The sequence below is a fragment of the Leptopilina heterotoma genome, unplaced genomic scaffold (genome assembly GCF_015476425.1).
Source record: "Leptopilina heterotoma isolate Lh14 unplaced genomic scaffold, ASM1547642v1 Lhet_570, whole genome shotgun sequence".
NCBI lineage: Eukaryota > Metazoa > Arthropoda > Insecta > Hymenoptera > Figitidae > Leptopilina > Leptopilina heterotoma.
The window spans coordinates 724,047-749,567 of NW_025111128.1; the positions used below are offsets into that span (position 1 = coordinate 724,047).

Here is a 25,521-nt window from a genome sequence, read left to right on the forward strand (position 1 = left end):
GATTATGAATTTGAAGTCAGATTTAAAAAATTCAAATTGGCGGATTCAATATGGCGGACCACAAAATTAAAATGCATCGTATTAACTGCTCATGACCTGTTAAATATTCTAACATACGATAACGTCCTTGTAGCCAATAGGATGAAGTTTTAATTTTATCATCCAGCTATATTGAATCCGTCATTTTGAATTTTTAAAATCTGATTTTAGATTCGTATATCAGCGATCCCGAAAACCCCCGAGTAACAAATTTGAAGCTAATATATGAAATCTCTCGCTCAAATTATCTCACATGCCGGAAAAATCCCAGGCTAATGGGCGCGAACCAAGTACCCTTGGTCCTACAGCGTCCGCCGAGTGAGGCATTTATCCGACTGAGCTAATCTGTCGGTTCAAATGGATATCATATTAAATGCCATTTATGCTATATAAATTGTATGTTTAATAAAATGTATGTCAAATAAATTGCAAATTAAATGTTCTTTATACGAAATAGATTTTTTTGTCAAATGAAATTTCTAGTAAATGGTTTTATGTCAAATGACTATTATTTCAAATAAGATTTCCGGAAGAATCATGCGTCTCTCAATATCATCCTGGAATATTACTTCGAAATTACTGTGGAAAATTCCCTCAATGTTATTTTGGAATATTCCTGTAAGGCGGACATTTTAATATTACTTTAAGATCCCTGGAACATTCCACTAGAATAGTTATTCCGAATATGAAATGTAATATTCCCTTCATTTTAAGGTTATATTCCGTGCTGCTTGGGTATAAGCAAAACCAAAATTTTGTCGGTGCATAGAGCCATGGAACGCCCCATATAGCATTTTAAGATGATTCACATTTTGGACAAGTTAAAACCTACGGTATTGGCTGGTTTTAATAAAAAATTTAGGGGGAAATAGGTCAAAAGTACCTACTAAAAGATGGGCAAATATTATTTTTAAAATATCTTTTTTATTTTTTGTGTATCACAATTTGTGTTTAAAGATTTTCAATGCGATAAGAGCAAATGTTTAAAAGATAAAAAAACACAAACTGTTAGAGGCAAAAAAGGAGATATTTAAAAAAATCATTTTTCCCCACTTAATTCACATGAATATCAAACATCGGAAAAAAACCTCGATACATCGAAAATATTGAAATTAAAAGATCGAGGTTATAAACATCGATGTTTCCGATGTCGATGTCCCATCATTACAGAAAATCCTAATAGTAAGAAAAGAATAGACGTAGGTACACTACCGGTCAAAATTGAGAGACCACCCATTTTCAGGCGAATGAAAAACGCTTTAAGGGACACACCTAGTGTGAGTGACTGAAAAAAACGGTGATTTTTAGGAATTTTTTCTGGGAAATTATTGCTTCTAATTTTTTAAAAGTTTTGTACATGTATATTTGTATAAATAGTGAACATTTTGTAGTTTTTTTAAAGAAAAATATCTTTTTTTTTAAAAGTTATTCGCTATCTCTTGAGTATTGGAAAAAAAAGTTCTCCCACTGCTGCAGTGGAGCGATTATCAATTCGCTCCCGTGAGGGGAAGGGGACTTCCCCCACCATGCGGCCTTGTACCTGACTTCGGGGTTCGGAGCGAACGTAGCACAGCGGGGCGCCCGGTCCCTTAATCCCTCATTAAGTCATCCTTCCTTAATGACATTCTTTAAAAAATATAAATTTCTCAAATATAAACATTTTTCAGTTTTTTTTTTATTGAATTCAGATTCCTTATTTTATTACGAATCCATACATATGTTGTTTGCCTTAAAAATGTTAGTACTTAAAAAGTTTTAAATTTATTATTAACTGACTGATTATAATTCTCAAGTTTTTTCAGTATTCAACTGAAGTAAAAAGTAGATTATATAGCCAGAGAAAATATATATTTGCTTGAAAGTCAAATTTACTATGAATTTATTTGAGTGTCAGTTAATAATAAATTAAAATTTTTTAAAACATTAACATTTTTAAGGCAAACAACATATGTATGGATTCGTAATAAAATAAGGGATCTGAATTTAATAAAAAAACTTAAAAATGTTTATATTTGAGAAATTTATATTTTTTAAAGAATGTCTTTAAGGAAGGATGACTTAATGAGGGATTAAGGGACCAGGCACCCCGCTGTGCTACGTTCGCTCCGAACCCCGAATTCAGGCCCCTGGCCGCATGGTGGGAGAATGCCACTTCCCCTCACGGGAGCGAATCGATGACTGCCCCTGCAGTGATTGCGGCCTTCTCAGTGACCTAAATCAAAAAAACCAAAAAGATTATTAAACTAGATGATATTTGCCGTACAATGACCCTCGGATGTCAAAAAATATTGAATTGCAACAAAATGGCAGAGTTTTGAAAAAAGCTTTTAAATTTCGCCAAAAAAATCCGATGGTTTTTGGCATCCCAAAATTTTATTTTTCATCTAATCAAAAAACTGGAGCCTCATTATACGGCAAATATCTCCTAGTTTAATAATCTTTTTGGTTTTTTTTATTTCAGTCACTCAGAAGGCCGCAATAACTGCAGCAGTGGGAAAACTGTTTTTTTTGGAAAAAATTACAAAATGTTCACTATTTATACAAATATGCATGTACAAAACTTTAGAAAAAATTAGATGCAGTAATTTCCCTGAAAAAAGTTCCTAAAAATCGACGTTTTTTTCAATCACTCACACTAGGTGTGCCCCTTAAAACATAAGATTTATTGAAACTAAAATTTTTTTCTGTTTATTTTTTGATAGATGATAAAATCTTGAAAGGAACAAGATATTTCAGAAGTCATTTGGCCAATATTTAATTTAGATATTTCTAAGAAATCGTCATTTTCAATGTTTTACAAAAATTTGAATAACTTCTAAAATAATAAACGCTTTTAAATGATCTTAGGCTTATTTAAATATTATATTTAAACTCAATAAGAATTACTTATAGGCATTAACGTGTAATTTATTTCTTAGAAAATGCAGGCCGTCAAACTTGGACAAAAAAATTCAAAAAATTTGGAACAATCTTATTAACAGAAAAATAATTTTTATAATTCAAACGTATTTTTTAAAAATTTTTTTTAAAAAATCTACACCATATGGTGTTTTATATATTTTCTAGAATCGTTTTTAGTACAGAAAAATTGTTCCAAATTTTTTGAATTTTTTTGGTCCAAGTTTGACGGCCTGCATTTTCTAAGAAAAAAAATACACGTTAATGCCTATAAGTAATTCTTATACTGTAACAAATGACCTTTCAAATAAGCCTAAGATCATTAAAAAGCGTTTATTATTTTAAAAGTTATTCAAATTTTTGTAAAAGATTGAAAATGACGATTTTTTAAAAATATCTAAATGAATTATTGACGAAACGACTTCTGAAATATCTTGTTCTTTTTAAAATTTTATCATCTATCAAAAAATAAACAGAAAAAAATTTTAGTTTCAATAAATCTTATGTTTTAAAGCGTTTTTCATTCGCCTGAAAGTGGGTGGTCTCTCAATTTTGACTGGTAGTGTATCTTTATCCTTTTCTTACTAATTATCCAGAGAATCAGGTTAACATTCAAAACCTAACCTTCTAAGTTTAATCCTCCATTTTTCTCCGTGTACAAATAAATATTTAGTTATTTCAAAAAAATTATTTTATTGGTGCAAATAAATATTTATTTTAATTAAAAACTATGCATTGTTGAATTAAGTAATGTTCATAATTGATTTAAAGCAATATTTATTAGATCAAATTATTCCGTTTAATTGACTTATTAATTAATTTGTATTTGGTTCTAATAACTATTTATTTGATACCATAAATTAAAATATTTATATCCAGTAAATATTTACTTAGTTCAAATAAATAAAAATAAATAAGTAAAAACGAATAAGTTTAAATATAACCGAACGAGCGTTAGCGAGTGAGGTATATGTCGCTAGTGATAAATGATAAAAGTCGAACGACCGAACGATGAAGTACGGAAATACACGAACGACGGACGACAAAACGACAAGGAATATGTTAATATTATAGGAGATATGAATATATAATATATATATATATATATAGGGTGATGTGGGGTGATGTGAAACATGGGGGGATGTGCAACACTGCCGATTTCTGATTAACAGTTCGATATTGAACAGAGCCAAGTATTGCCACTTGCTTGTGTCCTCAGTAGCTTGTTTTTTATATAAAACTCACGAGACAGCTCGCAGCTAGGTTTGCTGTACGTAAGTTGACTTAAATTTCTCGAGAAGGAAATATTTCTCGCTCCTTACATTTCTAGTCGTTTCGTGAAGGGTTTTAATTTATTTTATAGATAAGAATGTGATTATTGTTGGTTTATTAAGTGTTTTTAAATATCTGTTTATATTTTGTGTTTCCATTGCATTGAATTGCGTACAAATCATTTTTCGCAAAATATCATATTTGGGGTGATGTGCAACACTTTTTTTTGGGGTGGACGTAACTACTTTTAACGTGCCAACTGCGATTCACATGATGAATAAAAAATTCTTAGTTATTTTCCTTTAATTATATTCCTTGTTCAGTTATTAATAAATAAAAAATTAAACAAAAAATTTTTTTTTCTTTGGTGAAATCTCCACTTTTTAGAGGTCAACTATACCTTAGTAAATCTTTTTAGCAGATTTCGATTAGTTTGCATTGAAAAAGCCTAAAATTAATAATTGAAGAGATTTTAATCGATATTTATGCATAACATACCTTAATTTCACTGGTGTTGCACATCACCCCAACTTTTTTGGAAAATGCAAAAACACACGTTTTTGAAAAAGCGAAAAATTTGTAAGAAAAATTTTTAATTCTGAAAATCTAATAATGCAGAAATATTCTATTATAACGCCTCTAAGTCATTCAATTTTAAAATATTAAAAAATTTAATTATTTGACATGTTTTTTGTCTAACGAAAAAAAACGTTGCACATTACCCCACATCACCCTATATAGGAGATCTTAATATTATAAAAGATTTTTTTTTTGCTTAGGGACTTTTGGGAAATCTGCCTACAGATACCTTGGATTCCGCACTCCAAGGTTATGTGGGGTTGGTATGATAAAACAAAAGGAAGTATAAAAAAAGAAAAATAAATATATAAAATAGTAAATTTAATAAACTGGCGACCTACTGCCAGCCCGACCCACTTAAACCCTTAACCCTTCTTTTGGAGCCCTTTACCCTCCCTCGGAACTGTCGTAAGACTTTACCCTTTGAGGGTGGCGCTCCAACTCTGTCGCTAATGCGACTTTCTGCTTTTCTCTGCGGTTCTCCTGCGTTAATAGTTAAAAATTTAAAACTATTTCAATATAAAAGCGGAATTAACAGCACAACAATAAATAAAAAAAATAATAATAAGGATGCACAGTTGTTCCTCATGCAAACAGCAAGGGAAAATGAGGTCAATATCCTGTTCTGCAGTGAGCAGTATCAAGGAAGCGACCTCGCCCCTTGTTATCAGGATAAGGCAAAGAGAGCTGCCATAAAGCTGTGCAACCCAGAATTGCGGGTTGACAAGTTTCTGGAGACGAGCAGTGGGTTCGTGTGGATAGAGGTGGCTAATATATGTATGTATAGCTGCTACTTCTCACCCAACGACCCACTGACAAACTTCGAAGCCAATATCGAAGATCTAGAAGCGAGCCTCGCAGAATCCAGGCTGGATGTCATCATCACTGGCGATTTTAACGCAAAGTCGCCAGAGTGGGGTGAGACGAGACTCGACAAGAGAGGAATTCGTATTGGAGAAATGATCTCCAGAAACGACTTATTGGCTGTAAACCGAGGCAATACATGGACTTTTAGACGAGGTGCGATCGGATCAATTATAGATCTAACGATCGCATCGTCTAAACTATTTAGCCGCATAAGCGACTGGCGGGTCTCTGAGAAATATACCGCAAGTGACCACCAGTACATTGAGTTCTCAGTCTCGATGGGAGACACACGAGGAGGAAAAAGACAGGATGTTCCTAGTCGCAAAACCTCCTCGTGGAATATGAAGAGACTCGACAAGGAAAAGTTCGGATGGTCCCTAAAAGAAGCCCTTTTAATTAAGGACTTGGGCTGGGTGAAGAGGCCGAGCAATCTGGATGGGGAGGTTCGAGCGGTGAGGAATATGATAGTCACCGCTTGCAATGCGTCTATGCCACGCAAAGGCGCCATTCCCGTAAGAAAATCCTTGCACTGGTGGACCCCCGGCCTGGACAATCCCGATTGGGTCAGAAAGATTATAAGTTCTTTGTTTCCTCCTGCAGAGCCATACCTTAGAAGGGACTGGAGTTTTTGCAAAGTGGAAAAGGAAGAACTATTCACACTTAGTAAACTACAAAAAGCAGGCAAAAGATTGAAAACAGGCAAGGCGCCTGGAATCGATGGGATAAGTAACGAGATCCTAAAGTTGGTTATCGACACTTCACCCCAGATTCTGCTTCGATGCTTTAATCTTTGCCTTGATAGAGGAGAGTTCTTCCGCGACTGGAAGCGACTGAGGTTAGTCCTCCTGAGGAAAGGTGAAAAACCTCTAGATAAAGTCTCATCATACAGGCATATATGCCTGCTAGATACGATGGGTAAACTTCTAGAGGATATGGTTCTGCAGAGAATGCAAAGCCACTTGACCGGAGAGAATAGTCTATCGGATCACCAATTTGGTTTCCGTAAAGGCAAATCCACAGTTGATGCCATCCAGGCAGTTGTGGACATGGCCAAAGCAGGAAAATACAAATTGGGACCTGGAAAAAAGAAGAGCTTCTGCGCGTTGGTAGCAATTGACATACGAATCGCGTTCAATTCAGCAAGATGGAAAGATCTCATCGAGTCGATGAAAAAGAAAAACATGCTGACCTACTTGTTGCGGATAATGGATAATTATCTTAGCGACAGGTGGGTTATATATGAGGGAGACACCTGCACACTCAGGGAAGAGATGCAGCTTGGGGCTCCTCAAGGCTCGAGGGTGGGTCTATTTGTATGGAATGTATCTTACGATGATTTCCTGCAAATGGATCTGCCCGAAGGTGCGGTGATCATCGGCTTTGCGGACGACGCGTTGTTCGTGTGCACTGCCGAAAGTGAGGAGGCTCTTGGGACATTGGTGAACGAATGTCTCTGACTAGCAAAAAGCTGGCTGGATACCAGAGGTCTTGAAATGGACCTGGAAAGGGAAGAAATGTTTCTCTTTTCTAATGAAAGAAGTTCCTTAGATGAGGAAATAAGACCAAGGAAGGGCCTGATCCGCAAAGAAGCGAGGCACAGGCTTATCGCCTTATTCCGACACTCGCCACCTGGATAAATAGGAAACACGGTCAGGTTTCCTATTATTTGACTCAGGCGCTCACAGGTCACGGGTGTTTTAACTCGTACCTGTGTCGCTTTAAATTACGCGAGGACGAGGTGTGTGCATATTGCCAGTTCCCTGCGGACAACGCGGAGCACACCCTCTTCGCATGCAGAAAATGGGACTTGGAGAGGCGGGCCATGTTCGAAGGTGTAAACAGTCAAGTTACACTGGAGAACATGGTATCGCTGATGACCCAGTCAGAAGAGAATTGGCGGCAAGTCGAGAACTTCATAATCTCGGTTATGTCGAGGAAGGATCTCGACGACCGCCAAAAAGCGTAATTTAAACAGCTTTTAATTTGTTTGTTCGTTTCTTATTAATTTATTTTGTGATTTATATTATAGGAGATTTAGAGCTTTTTTTGTAAAAGTCTTTGCATAATTTCATTCTCCAAATCAGTTTCAATTTCCAATAGTTTTACTTCCTCATAGAGGAAGTATTGTAATACCAAAATTTTTCGAGTTCGATTATTTGACATGCTTGATCTCAGGAGTTCAAAAATGACATTTTTAAAAAATTTCATTCCGTATGTGTGTGTGTGTGTAAACATCACATTTTCATAAATATCTCGAAATCATGAAGAGCTTTTGGGTTGAATTTTTTTTAATGATTTGTGATAGATTAATAAAGTTTAACTAAAATTTTTTTTGGATTTTTAATATTGCAAAAAAACGTTTTTTGCAATGGACTCAACGGCGAATTAGAGAAATCGATGATTGAAAATTCTGCTTCGCACGGTCCGACTCTTTTTGTAATATCTCGGAAACCCGTAAATATATTTTTATCCCACATGCACAAAAACGGCGGTTTCTGCTAGCAGACGACAGGGAGGAAAGTCATTCATTTCTTCGACCGTATGAAAATGGCGGCCGTGTTCTCCCAAGGACAAGAAAATTAGCTGTTCACATGCATTTTTCTTGCATTTTTCTTAGTCTCTATTTAAAGCTTAGGTTACAAGGAATAGTCTGTGAAAGTAACAATTTTTTTCATCAACTTTTCTAAATTTTGCCAGGAGTCAAAGTCAGGGTAAGAAATTCCGAAAAAGATAGCATTATTTTTTGTCTTCATAACATGATATCGCGCTTCCTATTTATGCAATACAACTTAAAATAGTGGCATTTCATTGGAAATGTAATAAGCTTTCCAATGCAATTTAAAAAAAGCATCTAGCTTTATTTTTAACCGAGTTATCACTGTTTCTGTGCGGGTGTGTTTTTTAATAGCTCGAGATGTTAGCGTTCGCACAATTTCGGACGGTAATGTAACTTTATAATTATCGTTACCAACTTGTAGAGCATTAAAAAACGCTTCGATTGACCTATTTTTGAACCTAATTCGATAATAAATTTCGAAAATATTGGTATTTGAAAAACCAAAAATTGTGGAAAAATGACATTTTCTCAACATTTTTGTTTGAAAATTTTTGTTTAACTATTAAACTATTATAACTATCCTGTAGAGTATTTAAAAATACATTGATTGACCCAAGATTCAATCGCTTTTACCATATTTATAAAAAGTTATTCATATATTTCTATTATTATTATCTTTATGAGGAAGCAAAGTGTTCATGAAATGAACACCAAAATTATAAAAAAATATACAACTTGGCAGTGGTTTTTTCCATCATATTCTGTATATTAACAGACTTATAAAACCATTTACCAAATGTATCCCAAATGTATACCAACGTGGGGAGACATTTGGTAAATCCATTCCGCCAGGGCAGGGTTTTGTCAGGATAAATTCAAACTCAATACGGTTTTTGTATAACCAGTGAATCCGGAATTATTCCAATCTAGTCCGAAGTTAGTCTGATAATATGCAACTTGCAAATGTGAAATTAGTCCGATTAAGTCCGGAATTAATCTGGTTATGGTCAGGTTCTTGTCATACGAAATTATATTTATAATTTAAATTTTTCTGAATTTAATACAAATTGTTTTTAATATACAAATTCAATATTATACCAAAATCATTCCGGATTATGTCTTTAAATTAGATTGACGTAAAAATTTTCTTCATATTAAAACTCTAAAACTTCTTAATTTACTTCATAAATATATATTTATCTAATTTTTCTATAACTTGTTATTAATATTATTAATTATTATTAATTATATTATTAATTTATTATTTTATAATTAATTTTCTATTTTATTATTCATTATTAATTTGTAACTTATTATTTATTATTAATTTATAATTTATTATTTTTCACTGTACAAGGCATTAATTTACTTCTTATATTTACGTAATTTTTTTATATAATTACAGAGTGTCTAGCGTTCAGGAATTTCGGGAAAACCGGGAATTTAGCTAGACCAGGAAACAGTCGGAAAATTACAGTGAATTTTTAAAAATATTCGCTACTTTGTTAAAATTTATGGAAAATTTGAATATAAGTTTATATTTTTATACAACTTAAACTATTAAATTTAGAAAAATTTTATCAAAAGGAGAAAACTCTGTTCTTTCGTTAACTTTTGAAAAATGTTGAGAAAACTAAATTGTTATTAATGTTTATTAAAGAATTATTTTTTAACCTAAAAAAATTGAACTTTTTCAATTTAGGTATGATTATTTTTAGTTTTTATTATTTTAATACACAATTAAAAATAATAACAATATTTTGTAAAATAATACCTTTTCATGTGATGAGAATGTAAAAATGTGTCTACCTAATAGAAAAATAAAAAACAAGTTTAATTTTAAATTTAAATCTAACTCCCAATGTTATCGACTTATTAGGTAATATAATAATTAATATTATATTTCTCTAAATAAAGAAGATGTCTATTGACTTTTTAAAGTCGATTTTCTCAATATTTCTTTATTATAAAGTATTAATATTTTAATATTATAGTTATTACTGTTTTAAAAAATAAATTTAGGAATATTTTACTTTTTGGTCTGGGAATTTGAAAATCATAATTCTCTAGACACCCTAAATTAACTTTTTATAATAATCTTAATTAACTAAAATAAATTTAACTCTATTTCTTAAAAGAATTAACAACAAAGGATTTGAATATTTTTGGTTATTAAATTTTTTTAAAAATAGTCGAGAAGTATTTATAACCAATTCTAAAAATAAAAGTAAATTTTTAAAAAAATATTCATTTAATGTAAAAAGTCATTGACAAATTAAGTAAGTATTTAAAGGGATGGTGGGTTCCAGCTTTTTGTTACGACCAGTAGAAATATTGGTGCTAATGTATGTAACAGTGTCTGACATAGAAAAAATGGTGGGGTTTCAATTTGCAAAAGAATTTTAGGTAATTTATGGATGGCCTCCAACGATACATATAAGTTTAAACGCGTTTTTCTCAAAATAACGTTTTCTCAAATTGCGGACAGTTTATCTCTAAATCTACTGAACCAATTTTAATAAATAATAACTCGTTTTGTTTTTTAGCATGTCCTGTGTGAGAATTCACCAGAAAATGATCAAAAATTAAAAAAAAAACATTTTTGCAGACTAGAGAAATACTGAAAAACGTAGTGTATTTTGACAAAAATTATTGAAACATCTGCTATTTTTTTTATTTTAGTCCTTTTTTCATTAATGGTGGTAGATTTCTATGCCAGACACCTTCCTTTTTAAAAAGCAATTTGTATTTTTTGTTTCCGATTTGTCAATCTTGAGATAAACTGTCCGCAATTGGACAACTAACTTTTTGGAGTTTCGATCTGCATGCTGTCTGCAGGTTATGATATTAAATAAAAATTAAAAACAAACCATTATTTTTATTCTCCAAATATGTACTAATCAAGAAGACTAGAGACAGGAGGTAAAACTTCGGTAGTGGGGGTATGGCAATGCTGAGTCGCTCAGCTGATGTATGGTCAGGCGTTTACTTTCAAAAAAAGTTTTCGCCGCAATAGACCACACGGACTTCTGCGCAGCTACACACGTAAACACAGGAAAATATATTCTATACAAATACAATATGAAATATAAGTGTTTATATTTTCAAACATCTTTTAGTTATTAAAAAAACGTTTTAAAAACAAAAAAATGTGTAAACTGTAGCATGAAGTGTATTAAAAGTTAACAAAAAATAATAGTCATAGTGTTGTGTAGGTTTATCTTTCTTCTTGTTACAACTTTTCACACAGCACGTTTTCGAAATTTTTAACTATTTGAATAACACTTAATTTAATAATCACTCACATTATTTCTATATATCCGTTATGACACACATTGTCAATTGTGTCTCGATTGCACTGATTGCACTTTAAAGTTAACCTCAAATTAAAATCATATCATACACATATGTAAAACATATATGGTATACAAGAATTTGAATGTGTGAGTGATGGGCAGAAGCACCGCGCCGGCGACTTTTCGAAACGAAAAACGCCTGGTTAGTGAAAGGCTTTTGACTCATCCCCACTACCGAAGTTTCACCTACTGTCTCTAGCCTTCTTGGTACTAATATAGGCAAAAAATTTTTTTAAATATTTATAATAAAAGACCTAAAAAAATTTTTTTTAAATTTTGTCTTTTAAGAGCCTTCTAAAGTGTAGTAGTACCTTAACAAAAGAATAAACGAGATGATCGTTCGAAAAACAAAGACGACAACGAAGAAAATCGCTCGAAAAAAATTAAATTCTCGGATCATGAAACACTATCAATTAGGGCTGTGGCACCAGTGAAAGAACATTTTTTTAAAGAAATGTATACTTTCGATATTTTTTATTTTTAATTGACATTCTTGAATTTCCTTTTAAACATATGCAATGAATAGCAAAATTTTTAAAGAATTTGAAGCCTATGATACAAATTTTGTAAATATAACATAAAATATCAAATTTTAATCAAATATTGAAAAATGTCCATTTTACCAGTGAAAGAATGTTGACCAGTAAAAAAACAGTTGTATTTTCTAGTGAAAGAACAAATAAAATTATACAGTGTCTAAAAACCGCTGCCAACTTGTATATTTTTATAATTTTGGTGTTCATTTCATGAACACTTTGCTTCCTCATAGAAATAATAATAATTGAAATATAAAAATTAATTTTTATAAAAGAGTTAAAAATCATTAAATCTTAGTAAAAAAAATGTTTTTATATATTCTATAAGATGGTTATAATAGTTTAATAATTACACATAAGTTAAACAAGAATGTTGAAAATTGATATTTTACACAATTTTTGATTTTTCAAATACCAATAATTTGATAATTTTTGACCGAATCGGGTTCAAAAATAGGTCAATCAAAGCCTTTTTTAATGCTCTACAAGTTGGTAATGATACTTTTAAAGTTACTTTTATATTTTTCAAAAAAATTTCGAAAAATTTAGATTTTTAAAACTTTAAGATCTTTGGCTAATATGGACGAAAAATGTTCAATGAAGGCTCAAAAGATGCATCTGAAAAAACTCTACAAAACTAAAGAAAAACATTTATAGGTGTCCAAACAATTTTTTTAAGTTATGGCCAAAAAACGTTTTCTTACAAAATGAAAAATGCCAAAAAAATATAGTTAAACTTTATGAATCGGGCTTAAAATACTCTCATTTTATGTCCCCCAGGGAGACCTACAATTTAAAAAAAATTGAGGTCTTTAGCTCTTTCTCGTTCTGAGATATTGAGGCAAATGTAATGTTAGTACACACACATAATACACACATCGGGATATTTTTTTTAAAATCCGTTTTTTGGACTTCTGAGATAATATTACATCAAAATTTTTTTTACTTATTTATAACATTTATACGGGCAATGCCCATTCGTGCATAAAGTACTAAAAGATTAGGTATAATGAAAAAAGTTTATAAATATGTCAAAAAATCACAATCGAAAATTTTGCTAATACAATCCTTTCTCTATGAGGAAGCAAAATAACAAAAATTATATGAAAAACGCTACAAATATTCTGAAACAATTTTGCAATTTACTATTATTAATATTTTTCTAATAACGCAACCAGAAATATTATTTAATTGCACCTGAAACTTGTAACCTTTTTTCTGTTTATGTTTAATTCATTTGTAATGTTCATAACCCACCAAAACATTAAAAAATTATTTTTAGAAATAACTTGCATATTGAATATTTTCTTTTATCATAAACTATATTTTGAAGAAATAAGGAACTAAAAAATATTTTCTTATAGTGCTAAAAGGTATAATTTGTGAAATATCTTAATAAATAATCAATTCGTTCTTTTACTGGTGTCAATTCTTTCACTGGTGCAACTACTCTAGTATACGGAGAGAAAGGTGTTACGAATAATGCTAGAGACATGTTAATTCGCTTTTTGCATAGACGTCTGTACCTAATTTTTCAAAGGCCGGTGTTAACTTTGCACAGCTTGTGCCACAGTTGCTCAAATCCATGAAAAATCAGCATGGATTTCTTGCAACTTACGCATGGTGGTGTGTATGCGCTTTTAGTACGGCCTGCTCATGCGCTAAGAGCAACAGATTTCTCTCCGTGATAATAATTGTAATAAAGTTCTTTAAATTATAATCTTTATTTAAAAAGAACTTAAAGAAATTTCCAATTTTTTGAAAATTCTCCAATTAATTATATTCGGGATTTCAATTATAATTCTGAACAAATTTTAATTAAAATTTTTTAGAAACCTAATTTTTTCAAAACTTCTAAATTAAATTATTCAATACTTCAGTAATTTTGTTAAATTATTTTAAATACTTATATTGTTATTTATTTTTTCACAAGAATTAACATTTTTTAAAATCACACGTCATCAAATCTTCTAAAATTTAATTATTTAATTTTTTTAAAAATCCAATTATAGTCTAGAATTATTAACTAAATTAATTTTAATTTAATTAATTAATTTAATTAATTTTTAAAAACTTTGAATCAAAATTTTTCGAAAAAGCAAGTTTTTTAGAATTTTTAATTTGAATTATTCAAAATTAAAATTTTTCAAAAATTTTATATTGTAACCTTTGAAATTTTAGTAGTATTTTTTAACTAAAAAATTAGTATTTTAATGTATAGTATGTAAAATAAAAATTAAAAAAATCGCAATTTATTAAAAAATAAGTATATTGAAAAAAGTCAGATTTCTTAAAAATATAGTCGAAAAAATTTTAAAAAGTTTACTAGGTATTCGAAGCATGTATTAATTTAAAAAAATTTTTAAATACAGACAGGTCTCCAAACTGTAACATTTGAAATTGTGACAAACTTCGATCTGTAACAACTAGTTACGCCCAGATGACTTGAAACAGTAACGTGACGTCATCAACTATCTATCAGTGTTGTACTCTTAAGTAGCCATACTTGTACTTATTCTTACCATGGGCCACACACAAAATATGTGTACGTCCCTGAGAAGATAGGTAGGGGGTGTGTTACAGTTTCAAGTTGAGGAGTAGGTTTAATTTCAGAGAATGTTACAGTTTGGTGACCTGACTGTAAAAGTAAAAAGTATTAAATTTGTAGTTTTCAAATATTTAAATGATAATTTAGCCAATATAATTCATTAATATGATTATTATGTTAAATGAAAGTTGAAAATTTTATTATTAAACAACCCGCGCTTTTGTTTGGTTAATTTTGTAGTAATTATTTTGTTTTTGATCTTATTTTAAGATTTTAACTGTTTGAAATTATTGAGAAACTTTAAAAATAAGCTCGCAGAAACTAACTAGTTACAGAATTAATAAAAAATTTCGAATTTGTAAACAGTTAAACTCGCAATAAAATGAAGTGTTCAAATTCCGCGCATAATCTTGTATTAGACGCATTTTAAAGTATTCTTTCAAAAGACACAATAGTGAAAATATTATACGAATAAATTATTCCTCGAAAAGTAAAATTTAGCAGTACATCAGTCATCTATGTCACAGATTTTGAACTAATAGCTTGATTGTAGGACACTTTTCCCAAAACAAGTTTCCCAACGATTTCTTTTCTCAAAAATCTTTTTTCCCAAAAAAACTTTTCCCAAAGACAATTTTCCCAAAAAGTTTTAATAATTTAATTACTTATTTTTGAAATAAATTTTTCCAAAAAAATTTGAAACCGTAAAAGTATGATTAAAAAAATTCAAAAAATTATCATGAATATTAAAGTGTCAAAAAGGTCAATGTAAAATATGTTTATTTAATAGATATACTAAAATTTAAAAAAGCTTTTTAATTACTTAATTATTTAATTTAAAAAAAAATTTTTTTTTGAAAAAGTGTCAATCTGTTTTTCAAAACTTTTATCCGACTTTTACAGTTTCAAATTTTTTTGGAAAAATTTATATCACAATACCATTAATTAATTTAGATTCTACATTGAATAGAGATTGAAACAAGACCAAGAACGGTAGTGTACGTTGACCAAGCTTTGTCCATATTTAATAAAAATTTCAATTTATAAAATACTATACGAATTTTGACAATCTTTCAAAAAAGATAACTGACAAACAAATAATGAAACAAAATTTGAATTTCATGTTTCCGAATATGAATAATTTCTATGAGACAATTTTTATTTGTTTGGGAAAAGGTTTTGGGAAAGTCATATTTTTTGGGAAAAGTTTTTTTGGGAAAAAATATTTTTGGGAAAAGAAATCGTTGGGAAACTTGTTTTGGGAAAAGTGTCCCCCTACCAATAGCTTTGATGTAGGAAAAAAATTGTATTTCTGTTTCAAAAATTTTTTTAAGTTCATTTTTGATTTCTACCATGCAAACAAGAAAACCGAGTCAATTATGCCAGAAAATTTGACGTTTAATGGTTTACTGTCTGTAGAGGTAACGGAACACCGAAAAAAAATAATTTTAATTATAGACTATTCCTCTTCTTTTGCAGCATTTTTTCCTCTTATATATGGGCACTAAAGTTTTCATTTCTAATTGACAGGATTTTCCTTTTTTATATTTTCCATTAAATGTCACTTTTTAAACAGTTTAAAGCTGCGTTCAGAAAAACAAAAAACAGCTTAAAAATCTTCATTCTAGTATAAATTTGTTTCAATTTGAGGAGGAATAATTTCAATCAAAGAAGAAAGGTTAAAATTCATCTTTTAGTTAAAAAACTTTTAAATATAAACAAAAATTCCTCTTTTTTGTAAATGAATATTTGCATATTAAAAATAAAATGTAAGAATAATTGTTAAGCGGAATTTTCTTCTTACTTTGAGATTTTATTTTTTTCGGTGAATCTATACATTTAGTCTATGTTCGGGAGAGAAATTTTTTTTTATTACAGATTCTAACATACTTTTAGTTAATTTTTTTAATGCCAAAAATGCCACATGTCAGTAAAGTCAGGGAAATTTCAGGAAAGAAAATTTTTTATCTGCACTGTAAAAATTTTTGGGAATTTTTACCAATTATTTGTGGTGAATGTTTCTTATTTTCTGGGGAAAATACCTTTTCTTAAACAATTGGTAATAATGTCCTAAAAAGTTGGTGAAAATTCCCCAAAGTTGTAATGAATATTTTTTCCCCAAAATATATGGTATATATTTCTTAATACTTTAGTGAAAATTCTCCAAAATTATAATGACTGTGTTTTTCACTGAAAAGTTGGTAAATATTCTCCAAGAAATTGGTGAAAATTAACCAAAATTTTTATAAATACAACTTAGTCTAAAATATTTTGTGAATAATTCTTGAATTAAGGGAATATTCACCATTCTTTTTATGAAAAACTAAATTTATCATAGGTTTTACCAAATTTTTTGGGAATAAATAAAATTTTTAAAAGTTTTCCGTAACTTATTAGATAATTATTATCAAAAATCTATTGTTTTAATTACACTAAGAAGGAGTTTACATCGTAAGCCTTAAATATAAGCCTCCGCGAGCATAAACGGATATGCCTCCATGAGCATATACTTGCGTCTGCGCAAAGTGTTTGCCTGCAGCTGTGTTGTGAAAGAGTTTGCCTTGACCACGTGTTCGCGCAGGCGCAAATATATGCTCCTGGAGGTATATCCGTTTATGCGCGCGGAGGCTTATATTTAAGGCTTACGGTGTAAACTCCTTCTAATTATGATTTGAGTTACAACTTTAAATTAAATGTGAGATTTAAGCTTAAATATTCTTTAAATCTGAAATAGTAGTAATGTCATTTTTCATTACTTTGTACAGTTTATCTTACGTTTCCATTAGTTAAAATAAAACATTCGATATTATAAATTTTAGTATAATACATAATTTTTTTTGTCAATCGTCTCCTACGTGTAAAATAAATGTATATTGAGAAAGCAATCCTTGCTTAAAAGTACATTAACAAATTATTTATTAAAAAATTTAAGGCACTGTCATAAATATTTGAGATTCATAAAAGAATGTAAATGTACCCGTGTAGAAAACGCCACGTTCGAGCCACTCCCCCCGGAGGGGGCCCACGTGGGCAGGGGCCCCGCTCTTTGCCCTTACGATCGCCCTGCTCAAAAATCTTTCTAAGTCCCAAAAAAAATTTTTTTTTTATTAAAAATGTTTTGTTCAGAGTGCATTAAATTACATTTCAAAGCTGTTTGCCCTTACGGTCGCCCTGCTCAAAAATTTTTCTAAGTCCAAAAGAAAATTTTTTTTTTTGTTCAAAAGAGTTTAGTTTAGATTTCTTTAAATAACATTTTAAAGCATTTTAAATAATCATTAAGTAACATTTTTCCAGAAATCCTATCACAAAGTTATGGAAATTTTCGAAGGCACCAGCAGGGGCCCCGCTGTTTGCCCTTACGGTCGCCCTGCTCAAAAATTTTTCTAAGTCCAAAAGAAAAATTTCTTTTTTGTTCAAAAGAGTTTAGTTTAGATGTCTTTAAATAACATTTCAAAGCTCCTGAAATAAAAATTGAGTGACATTTTTTGAAAATCTTATACAAAGTTGCGTGATATTGTTCATAACCTTAAATATTAGTTTTACCGCATGGTGTCTGCACATGGCAATGTTGATTACGTTCCGAATATTGTATTTTATTTTCAATCTGATAAACACAGGTGTGTTAATGGATAAAAAAGAAAAAAAATAAAGTGAGGTGTGAAATATACCGTGCTACCAAAAGGAGTTTTAATGAATTGTCTTCAAGATTTTGTGATATTGATTTCGATGATGTACAAGATTCTGAAAGAAAACAAATTGTGTCAGGTATTTTCAAGTACATATTTTTATTACTTAAAAACTTTTTTTAATCATTATATGTGTGAATTTTTCGAATTTGATGATTTTTGTTTTGTGGATTAACAAAATAAAAATTTTTCATATCCTTAAGGAAGTTTGTAAACCCGTTGACATAACTTCAAACTGAAAAACTGTCTTTGATTAAAACAAATCTATTTTCATTTTTTTATTTCATCAAACTTTAAGATTCATTTGTACTTTTTGTATTTTAAAGAGCTGAAACTAAATTAATAGATTAATTTTCTTGTAGAATTTGGATCCATTACCGCAAAACAAAACAATGAATTTGACATTGAAGAATTTCAAGACTTTCTTGATACGCAAAGACAGGAAAACAGCGAAGGCGAAATAAATAATTTTGAAAATAATGTAGGAACAAGCCTAGGAGATCAACCAGTTATAACTTATGAAACAGATATTTTGAACTGTGTATTCTGTAGTGAAGACGAAATAGTATATTACATTATAAGGGCAGAAAGTTCGAAATTCCTGCACTGCGCGAAATGATGCCCGAGGCGAAGCCGAGGGCATCGTCGCGTAGTTTAGGGCTTTCGAATTTCTGCCCGTGTAATGTATACTATTTTTCTTTATATCGAAAGTACGCTCGCTAATTTATTTTTTAAGAAAATTGCAATCGTGTTTCATTTGACAGCCGGCCATCTTCATTTACTTTTGCTCCTCGCTTCAACGCCTTTATCGGACACTCGTGAAGCTCTGGTTTTTTCTCTGTCTCTCTCTTGCAAAAAATATTCGCCTGCCCCGACATTTGATGCACGAGCGAAGCGAGTGCTTCTGGTCGGGGGCAGGCACGAAAAAAAATGTGAAAGATAAATTAATATTATATTTTTAAAAGAATTTTTCTGTTGGTACAAAATTAATTTTATGTTTCTAAAATTCTAAACGTTCTAATGAACACAATTTCATTATTTCTTCAAATTATTACAATTTTATAATAACATTTTGGCACGTATTAAAAAAGAAATCACAAAATTATTAATTATTTTATTTTTTAATGTTTATTAAAATATGTTTTGAAAATAATTATATCAGCAAAAGATTTCGTTCATTTCAATATTCAGAGCTTGTGGATAATAAATTTAAAAAGTATAAAAAGTTTTCTTGATCATTTTTTTTCTCATTTTATATTGCGATAACAATTATTCGTTAAATTTTCATTGACTCGAAATTTTCTTATTTACCGACAGTGGTGTTTTTACCGACAGAGAATTCTTTTACTCCCGCTGTAATAGAGGTTGGGTATGAAAATCAACCAAAGCACAAATGTTTGACTTTCTGCTGCGAAAGCGCAGAGGGAAGTACGTACTTTCGACCGAGGTATGAAGAAAATGATATTGATGACGAAGATATCAGTGATGACGAATTTTCCGATGCAGAAAATGAGATGCAAGTTAAAGACCATCCAGACATAGAAGGGGAAGAAGTTAATTTAAATCGACATGAAAGATCCGAAATTCATAAATTAAAGTAATGGGCTTTAAGTAAAAAAATTCATCTTGACGCTCTCGATGAATTATTGAAGATTTTGAGAGAAAACTTACTACCAACACTACCTAAATCAGGAAAAACATTTCTAAAAACAGAAAATGGTAAACCTAATGTAATAACTGTAAAGGATTCAATACGTAAAGATGGCGAGTTTGTTTATTTTGGCATTGAAAATGCTCTTCGTAATTGTGTTAATACTGATATCCATGATACAAGTGTCATTGATATACTTATCAGTTTCGATGGTGTACCTTCAACTAAGTCTGGAGCCAAAAGTTTATGGGTTACTTCAGGGAAAATTTATTTTAAACCCGATATCTATGAAGTATTTCCAATTTCTTTATTTTATGGGGAATCAAAACCTGATCGAGATCAAAATCAAGAGCAATTGGTTAAAGAAATTAATAATTTAAGCAAAGAAGAAATTAATGTTTCAAACAAACACTTCGATGTTCGTGTAAAGGGTTTTGTTTGCGATTTCCCAGCAAGATCACATGTTAAAAATGTAGTAAATCATGTTGCTAAAGTTGCATGTGAGAGATGTGAAGTTGTAGGGAAATCTGTTGATCGCACTATGACTTATTCTTCTGTTGATGCGAGAGAACGAGGTGATGCTTCGTTTAGAAATAGAAGGCAAACTAAACACCATCATGGACCATCGTTGTTGGAAGAAATAATGCCCCGTATTAACATGGTTTTTTTTCGTATTAGATTTTATGCATCTTTGTTGCTTAGGCATAATGAAAAGATTATTAGAATATTGGTTGGCTAGCGATTTGAGTTTTCGATTGCGGGTATCAGACAGGGAAGAATTATCGAGACGTATGAATGTTTTATATTCCCAAATACCTGTAGAATTTCAAAGGAAGGCAAGATCTACAAAGTATGTGAAAAATGAAAAGCAGTTGAATATAGATTTTTTTTCACAGCGTTAAAAAATGTTTAATTCACTTAAGTGACGATGTTGATTTTATGCAGTGTAATTTAACTGAAATTAGTGCCTTTTCTTTTGAGAGTTTTTTAGGCAAATTAAAAAATCTTATACGAACTTCTTATCTTCCGTTACAGCAAATATGTAGACGTCTTTATGAGCGTAATTTTTTGTTTAAGAAAGCGACCATTCCCGTTAGCTGCGAAGTTTTAACCAAAAATCTAGAATCCATTTTAAAAATAAGATATAAAGAAAATATTTTAACTAATTCTGCGCCAAATAATGCCATCATTCTGGAAGATGATTCCGTTTTAACGATCAATTCGATATTTGAGAGTCTAGAAGGTATTAAAATTGAGGGTAATATTTGGGAAAAAATCAAGCCTGTATTTATTTATCCATTTAATTCGGGTAAATATATGAACATGTGGGAGCTAAAAGCCCATCATTCAAATCAAGTAAAAACTTTTCCGTTGACTTCAGTAAAATGTAAACTAGTAAAACTAACATTGTCGTTTGAAAAAAAGACCTGAAAGAGTTTTCGTCGTTCCTTTCCTTCATTAATAATTAATATTTTTTATTTATTAACGATTTATATGCTACTTATTCTTCCTTTAAAAATTAAATTAATTTTTAAATTACAATTCAAAAATGATGTATATTTATATTTTAAAATAAAAAATTTTATTGGTTAAAAAATTTGAAAATTAGTCAAGTTAATTTCATTAAAAATAAAAAAAAATAAAAGTTATAACTTTGTATATTTGAAGTACAGAATTTTCAAACTCCCCGCTTTTTCTTCTCGGGTTAGGCTTGATTTCCCAAAAGCCAATGAAAAGCTGCCAACTAACGCAAGCGCAGTAAGTTAAATGGAAAGGAACAAGCGTACAGCTGGGAGAGGTAGACGCCTACCAAGCCTTCTTTGCTGCCATTTTGTTAAGTGTCTAAAATCAGTCGTTGGTAAAAAATACAATTTTATTTGTAAAGATTAAAGAATCTGATTGTATAATTGCAGCGTTATGTGAGATATTTATCATTTTAAGCTTTGTAAATTAAAATAAAAAACGCGGATTAATAAAAATGAGGTATGTCAACATTGCTTTCCATTATATTTTAAAATGAATGTGCAACTTTTTAACAAACGTTCCTATGACTCAGTTCTAGAAAATTATCGGAATATACGGATAGCGAATTGTCTTCTGACGACGATTATGATGTGTACGATTATCAAATTATGCAATTCATAAAGCGCGGTCGACAACCACTTAATCGAACCGTACGAATTGTCAGTAAATTGTGGATAAAACAATTAAAAGGCAAAATCAAAGCTCAATACATGGAAGAACCCCACAGCGAGGAGATAAATTATTATTAATACGTGATCTGTTGAAGTTTAAGTCTCCCGCACCCGAAGATTGGCCCTGGTACACCGTCATATCAGTGGGACATGGTCGTATGTATTAATTTTTAGTTCATATTCATCACTTTCAAATTTATTACCTTTTTTATTATTGTAAAAAATTTTATGTAAAATAATCTACTAGTTGTTTCTAAAAATGTGCTAAATGACAGTTAAAAACTTAAAATTGTTGAATTTTACATTGCTTCTAATTATATTTAATTTAATAGGCAATTTGAAAGAAGCGGAGGCTAAGCTAGAACTATTAGGGGAAAATGACTACGCGTTTACTCAGGATTCTGAAGAACCTCAGAAAAAAGCTTTAAGAAATCAAAAGAGAATATTATCTCATACATTAAAGCTCAGTCAAGAAAAAAGAAAAGCTTTAGAAGAAGTTCGAGATCTCTCCGAGTCTGATGAAGAAAAACAAAGTTCAAGGACAACTTCAAATGATAACCGGAATAATGCGACGAAAATATCCCAGGGAAAACTAATAGAAAGGGAACAAAATCTTGTTAATTCGGTTAAAGAAAAAGAGAGTTCAAGACAGACTGCAATTACGAATAATAATGATGATTCTGTTGAAAACCGGAATATCGCTTCAAAAATATCCCAGGCAAAACAATCAGAAGAGGTGCAAAATCTCACTGATTTTACTGAACCAAATAGAACTTCGAGTGAAACTTTAAATTTTAGTAATGACGATCCTGCCAAAAAGCAACCTAGACCGAATGATTTCCACGAAACATCGATTCATAAAGAAAAGTTTACTGAAAAAAACCCGAAAAACTTAAAATTAAACTTTTATGGTAAGTTTTTAAATTTGTATTTTTTAATTCGTTATTCGAATAATTATATGCACGATATTAATTAAAAATTCTTTTTCAGATTATATTGTGCGTAAATTAGATCGCCTAACAGTGGATGTTAGCAGAGTGGAGAGAAAGGTGGACAGACTTTTAGTTGAAAACGTTAATATCAAGGAGAATTTCGCAACAGTTCCTGATTTCATTAGTAAATATAAACTACAACTCCCGATTAACAGCAATGAGTGCTTCAATCAGTTTGACGACAGATTATCAGAATCTGTTTTCCAAGAAGATTTTGTAAGTATTTTTAAAATATTTCAATATACAATTATTTTAGTTTTTAACCCCTTAACTGCCATAGCAAAGATTTGACGGACAAAATCTTTGCCATGTCAGTTATTAAGGGGTTATTTATGTTTATAATAAATTTTCTTTAATTAAATGTCAGAAAACATGTTTAGTTTCTTATTTCGACATTGATCGAAATTTAAGAAAAACGTTAACAAACATTTTTAAATGTTTTTTTTCCGCTCAATTGTTAAAAACATTCACCGTGTCTGTGGAGGTGTAGAAAAAAACTCTTTTCAAAGAGAAAAACATTTACAATTGCTTATTTGGTAAGTTTCAAAAATATTCTTAATCGAATTTAGTATCTCAATTTTATGTTACATTTAATTTTTATTTTTTAACACAGATGTCCTGAAAATTTCCCATGGGAATAGAGCAACTGGACAAGCAGAAACGGAGAAAAATTACGCTAAAGAATTAGGCTTCGTAATACGTGGATCAAAAGATTGGTTTGGTGGGCGCAAATTAAGCAAATATTAACCACACACAACAGAGGCAGCTCATGAGGAAACAAATTAAATATAAAAAATGTTTTTAAAAAATATTTTTATAATTTATACTGAAAAAATGTTCCAATCTAATAAGAAAATATTTATTGTTTCTTAATATAAAAACTTAAAATGTAACTTTGTTTAACATAAATTTATAAAATTTATATAAAATTTGTTATAATAAATTTTAATAAACAATTACAACCTTGTAATACTTTTTTACGTGATACTGTAAACATTAGACAAAAAAGAATAGGAAACCATAAGGATATTTAAAATTGCTCCTGATGGAATCCATTAGGGCATTTCATGAAATCCACGAGGGCACCACATGGAAAATCCGTATGGAATCCACGAGGATTATCCATGAGGGCACCCAGGAGGGAAAGCATGTCACGCCTTCGAGGGCTCCGCGTGGATTGCCCCTGCGGATTCCAGATGGCAAGAGGGCAATTCACGAGGGCCCCGCCGGGGGCCCTCACCATTTTTCTGCACGGGTCAATACCCGTGCAGAAAAATTTTTTCTTTTTAAAGCAAAAATACCAAATGTTGGCTGTCCATTTTTTTCTTTTTGAAAGGTTTGTTCAACATCTGGTTTGTCTTAGGATGGCCGTTTCTAAGGGTTTCGTATTGCTAGGAGACAAATTTTATGAGTTTTGGGACTCGGTTTTTTTCCTATAGATTTATTTAATACAGAAAGTATGTGAACATTTCCTTATTAGAATATTTGAAAATTTTGAAGACCTTCTTAGAAATTTTCCATGAAATGCCTTCCAAGCGTCAGCTGCTCTTTAGCATTTGCCAAAGAAGAGCGAAACTGTTTACTGTTAGACGAATTCGAAAATTTTAAAAGTGAAAAAAGTGGTAAAGTGATCAATTAAAGTGTTATTTAATAGGATTCAAGGAGTTGCATAAAAGGTAAATATTTTCAAATATTTAAAATTTAAATAATTGTTGCGCTGTGCTTTAGGTTTTGAACTTTTAAATGAACGAAATGTTTTTACAATTTTTTGAAGTATGAACTTTATTACGAAAAATATTGTTTTAAATACTGAATAAAAATTATTATTAATAATTAATAACTAATTAATTGTAACAAATATTTCGTTTATTTAAACGTTGAAAACTTTTGATTAATTTATTGCGAGTTCTGGAATAATAAAACATAAATAGGATTAACACCGATTTAAAATTTTCATTTTCAAGCGCGCAACAAATATAATGAAGTTTTAATTCAATCCTTATAAATTACTTATACAATGAGAAAAATATTTTGTTCTGTATAAAGTAGAATACAACACTGTAAAAAATAAGTCTTGATTTAGGCCCAATTTTAACAACAGCAACTTACGTTACTCCAAATATATTAACCAAATAATTTCTGATTAGAAAACTGATTTTAAGACCTAAAATTGTCTTATTTTTATCTTAATCCCAAAAGTGAGTTGAATTTAAGAATAAATACTTTTAAGCTGAAAGTACTTTAAGACTTAGTTTTAACAGTGAATGTATCATAATATGTACTATTGTTATAATTTCTATAATAATTTCTATAATAATAATCTTCTAATTTGACTTAATTTAAGC

At 30.3% G+C, this 25,521-nt stretch overlaps 2 protein-coding genes across 4 annotated transcripts in view; both read left to right on the top strand.

Moving 5' to 3' along the window:
- LOC122508806 overlaps positions 1-25,521 on the top strand; it is a 333,590-nt gene that overhangs the window by 222,381 nt on the left and 85,688 nt on the right. The gene's annotated exons all lie outside the window — the stretch shown is intronic.
- Positions 21,637-23,963, top strand: LOC122508803. Of its 3 annotated transcripts, none has more exons than XM_043622359.1 (4): positions 21,637-23,095; positions 23,175-23,392; positions 23,667-23,712; positions 23,790-23,963. In XM_043622359.1, the coding sequence occupies exons 1-4, from the start codon at positions 22,453-22,455 to the stop codon at positions 23,921-23,923; spliced, it is 1,041 nt and encodes a 346-aa protein (XP_043478294.1). In that variant the 5' UTR covers positions 21,637-22,452; the 3' UTR covers positions 23,924-23,963. The 3 variants fall into 3 exon arrangements, with proteins under 3 accessions (XP_043478294.1, XP_043478296.1, XP_043478295.1); XM_043622361.1 differs by having other exon boundaries at positions 23,661-23,712; positions 23,790-23,835; XM_043622360.1 differs by lacking the exon at positions 23,667-23,712 and having other exon boundaries at positions 23,818-23,963.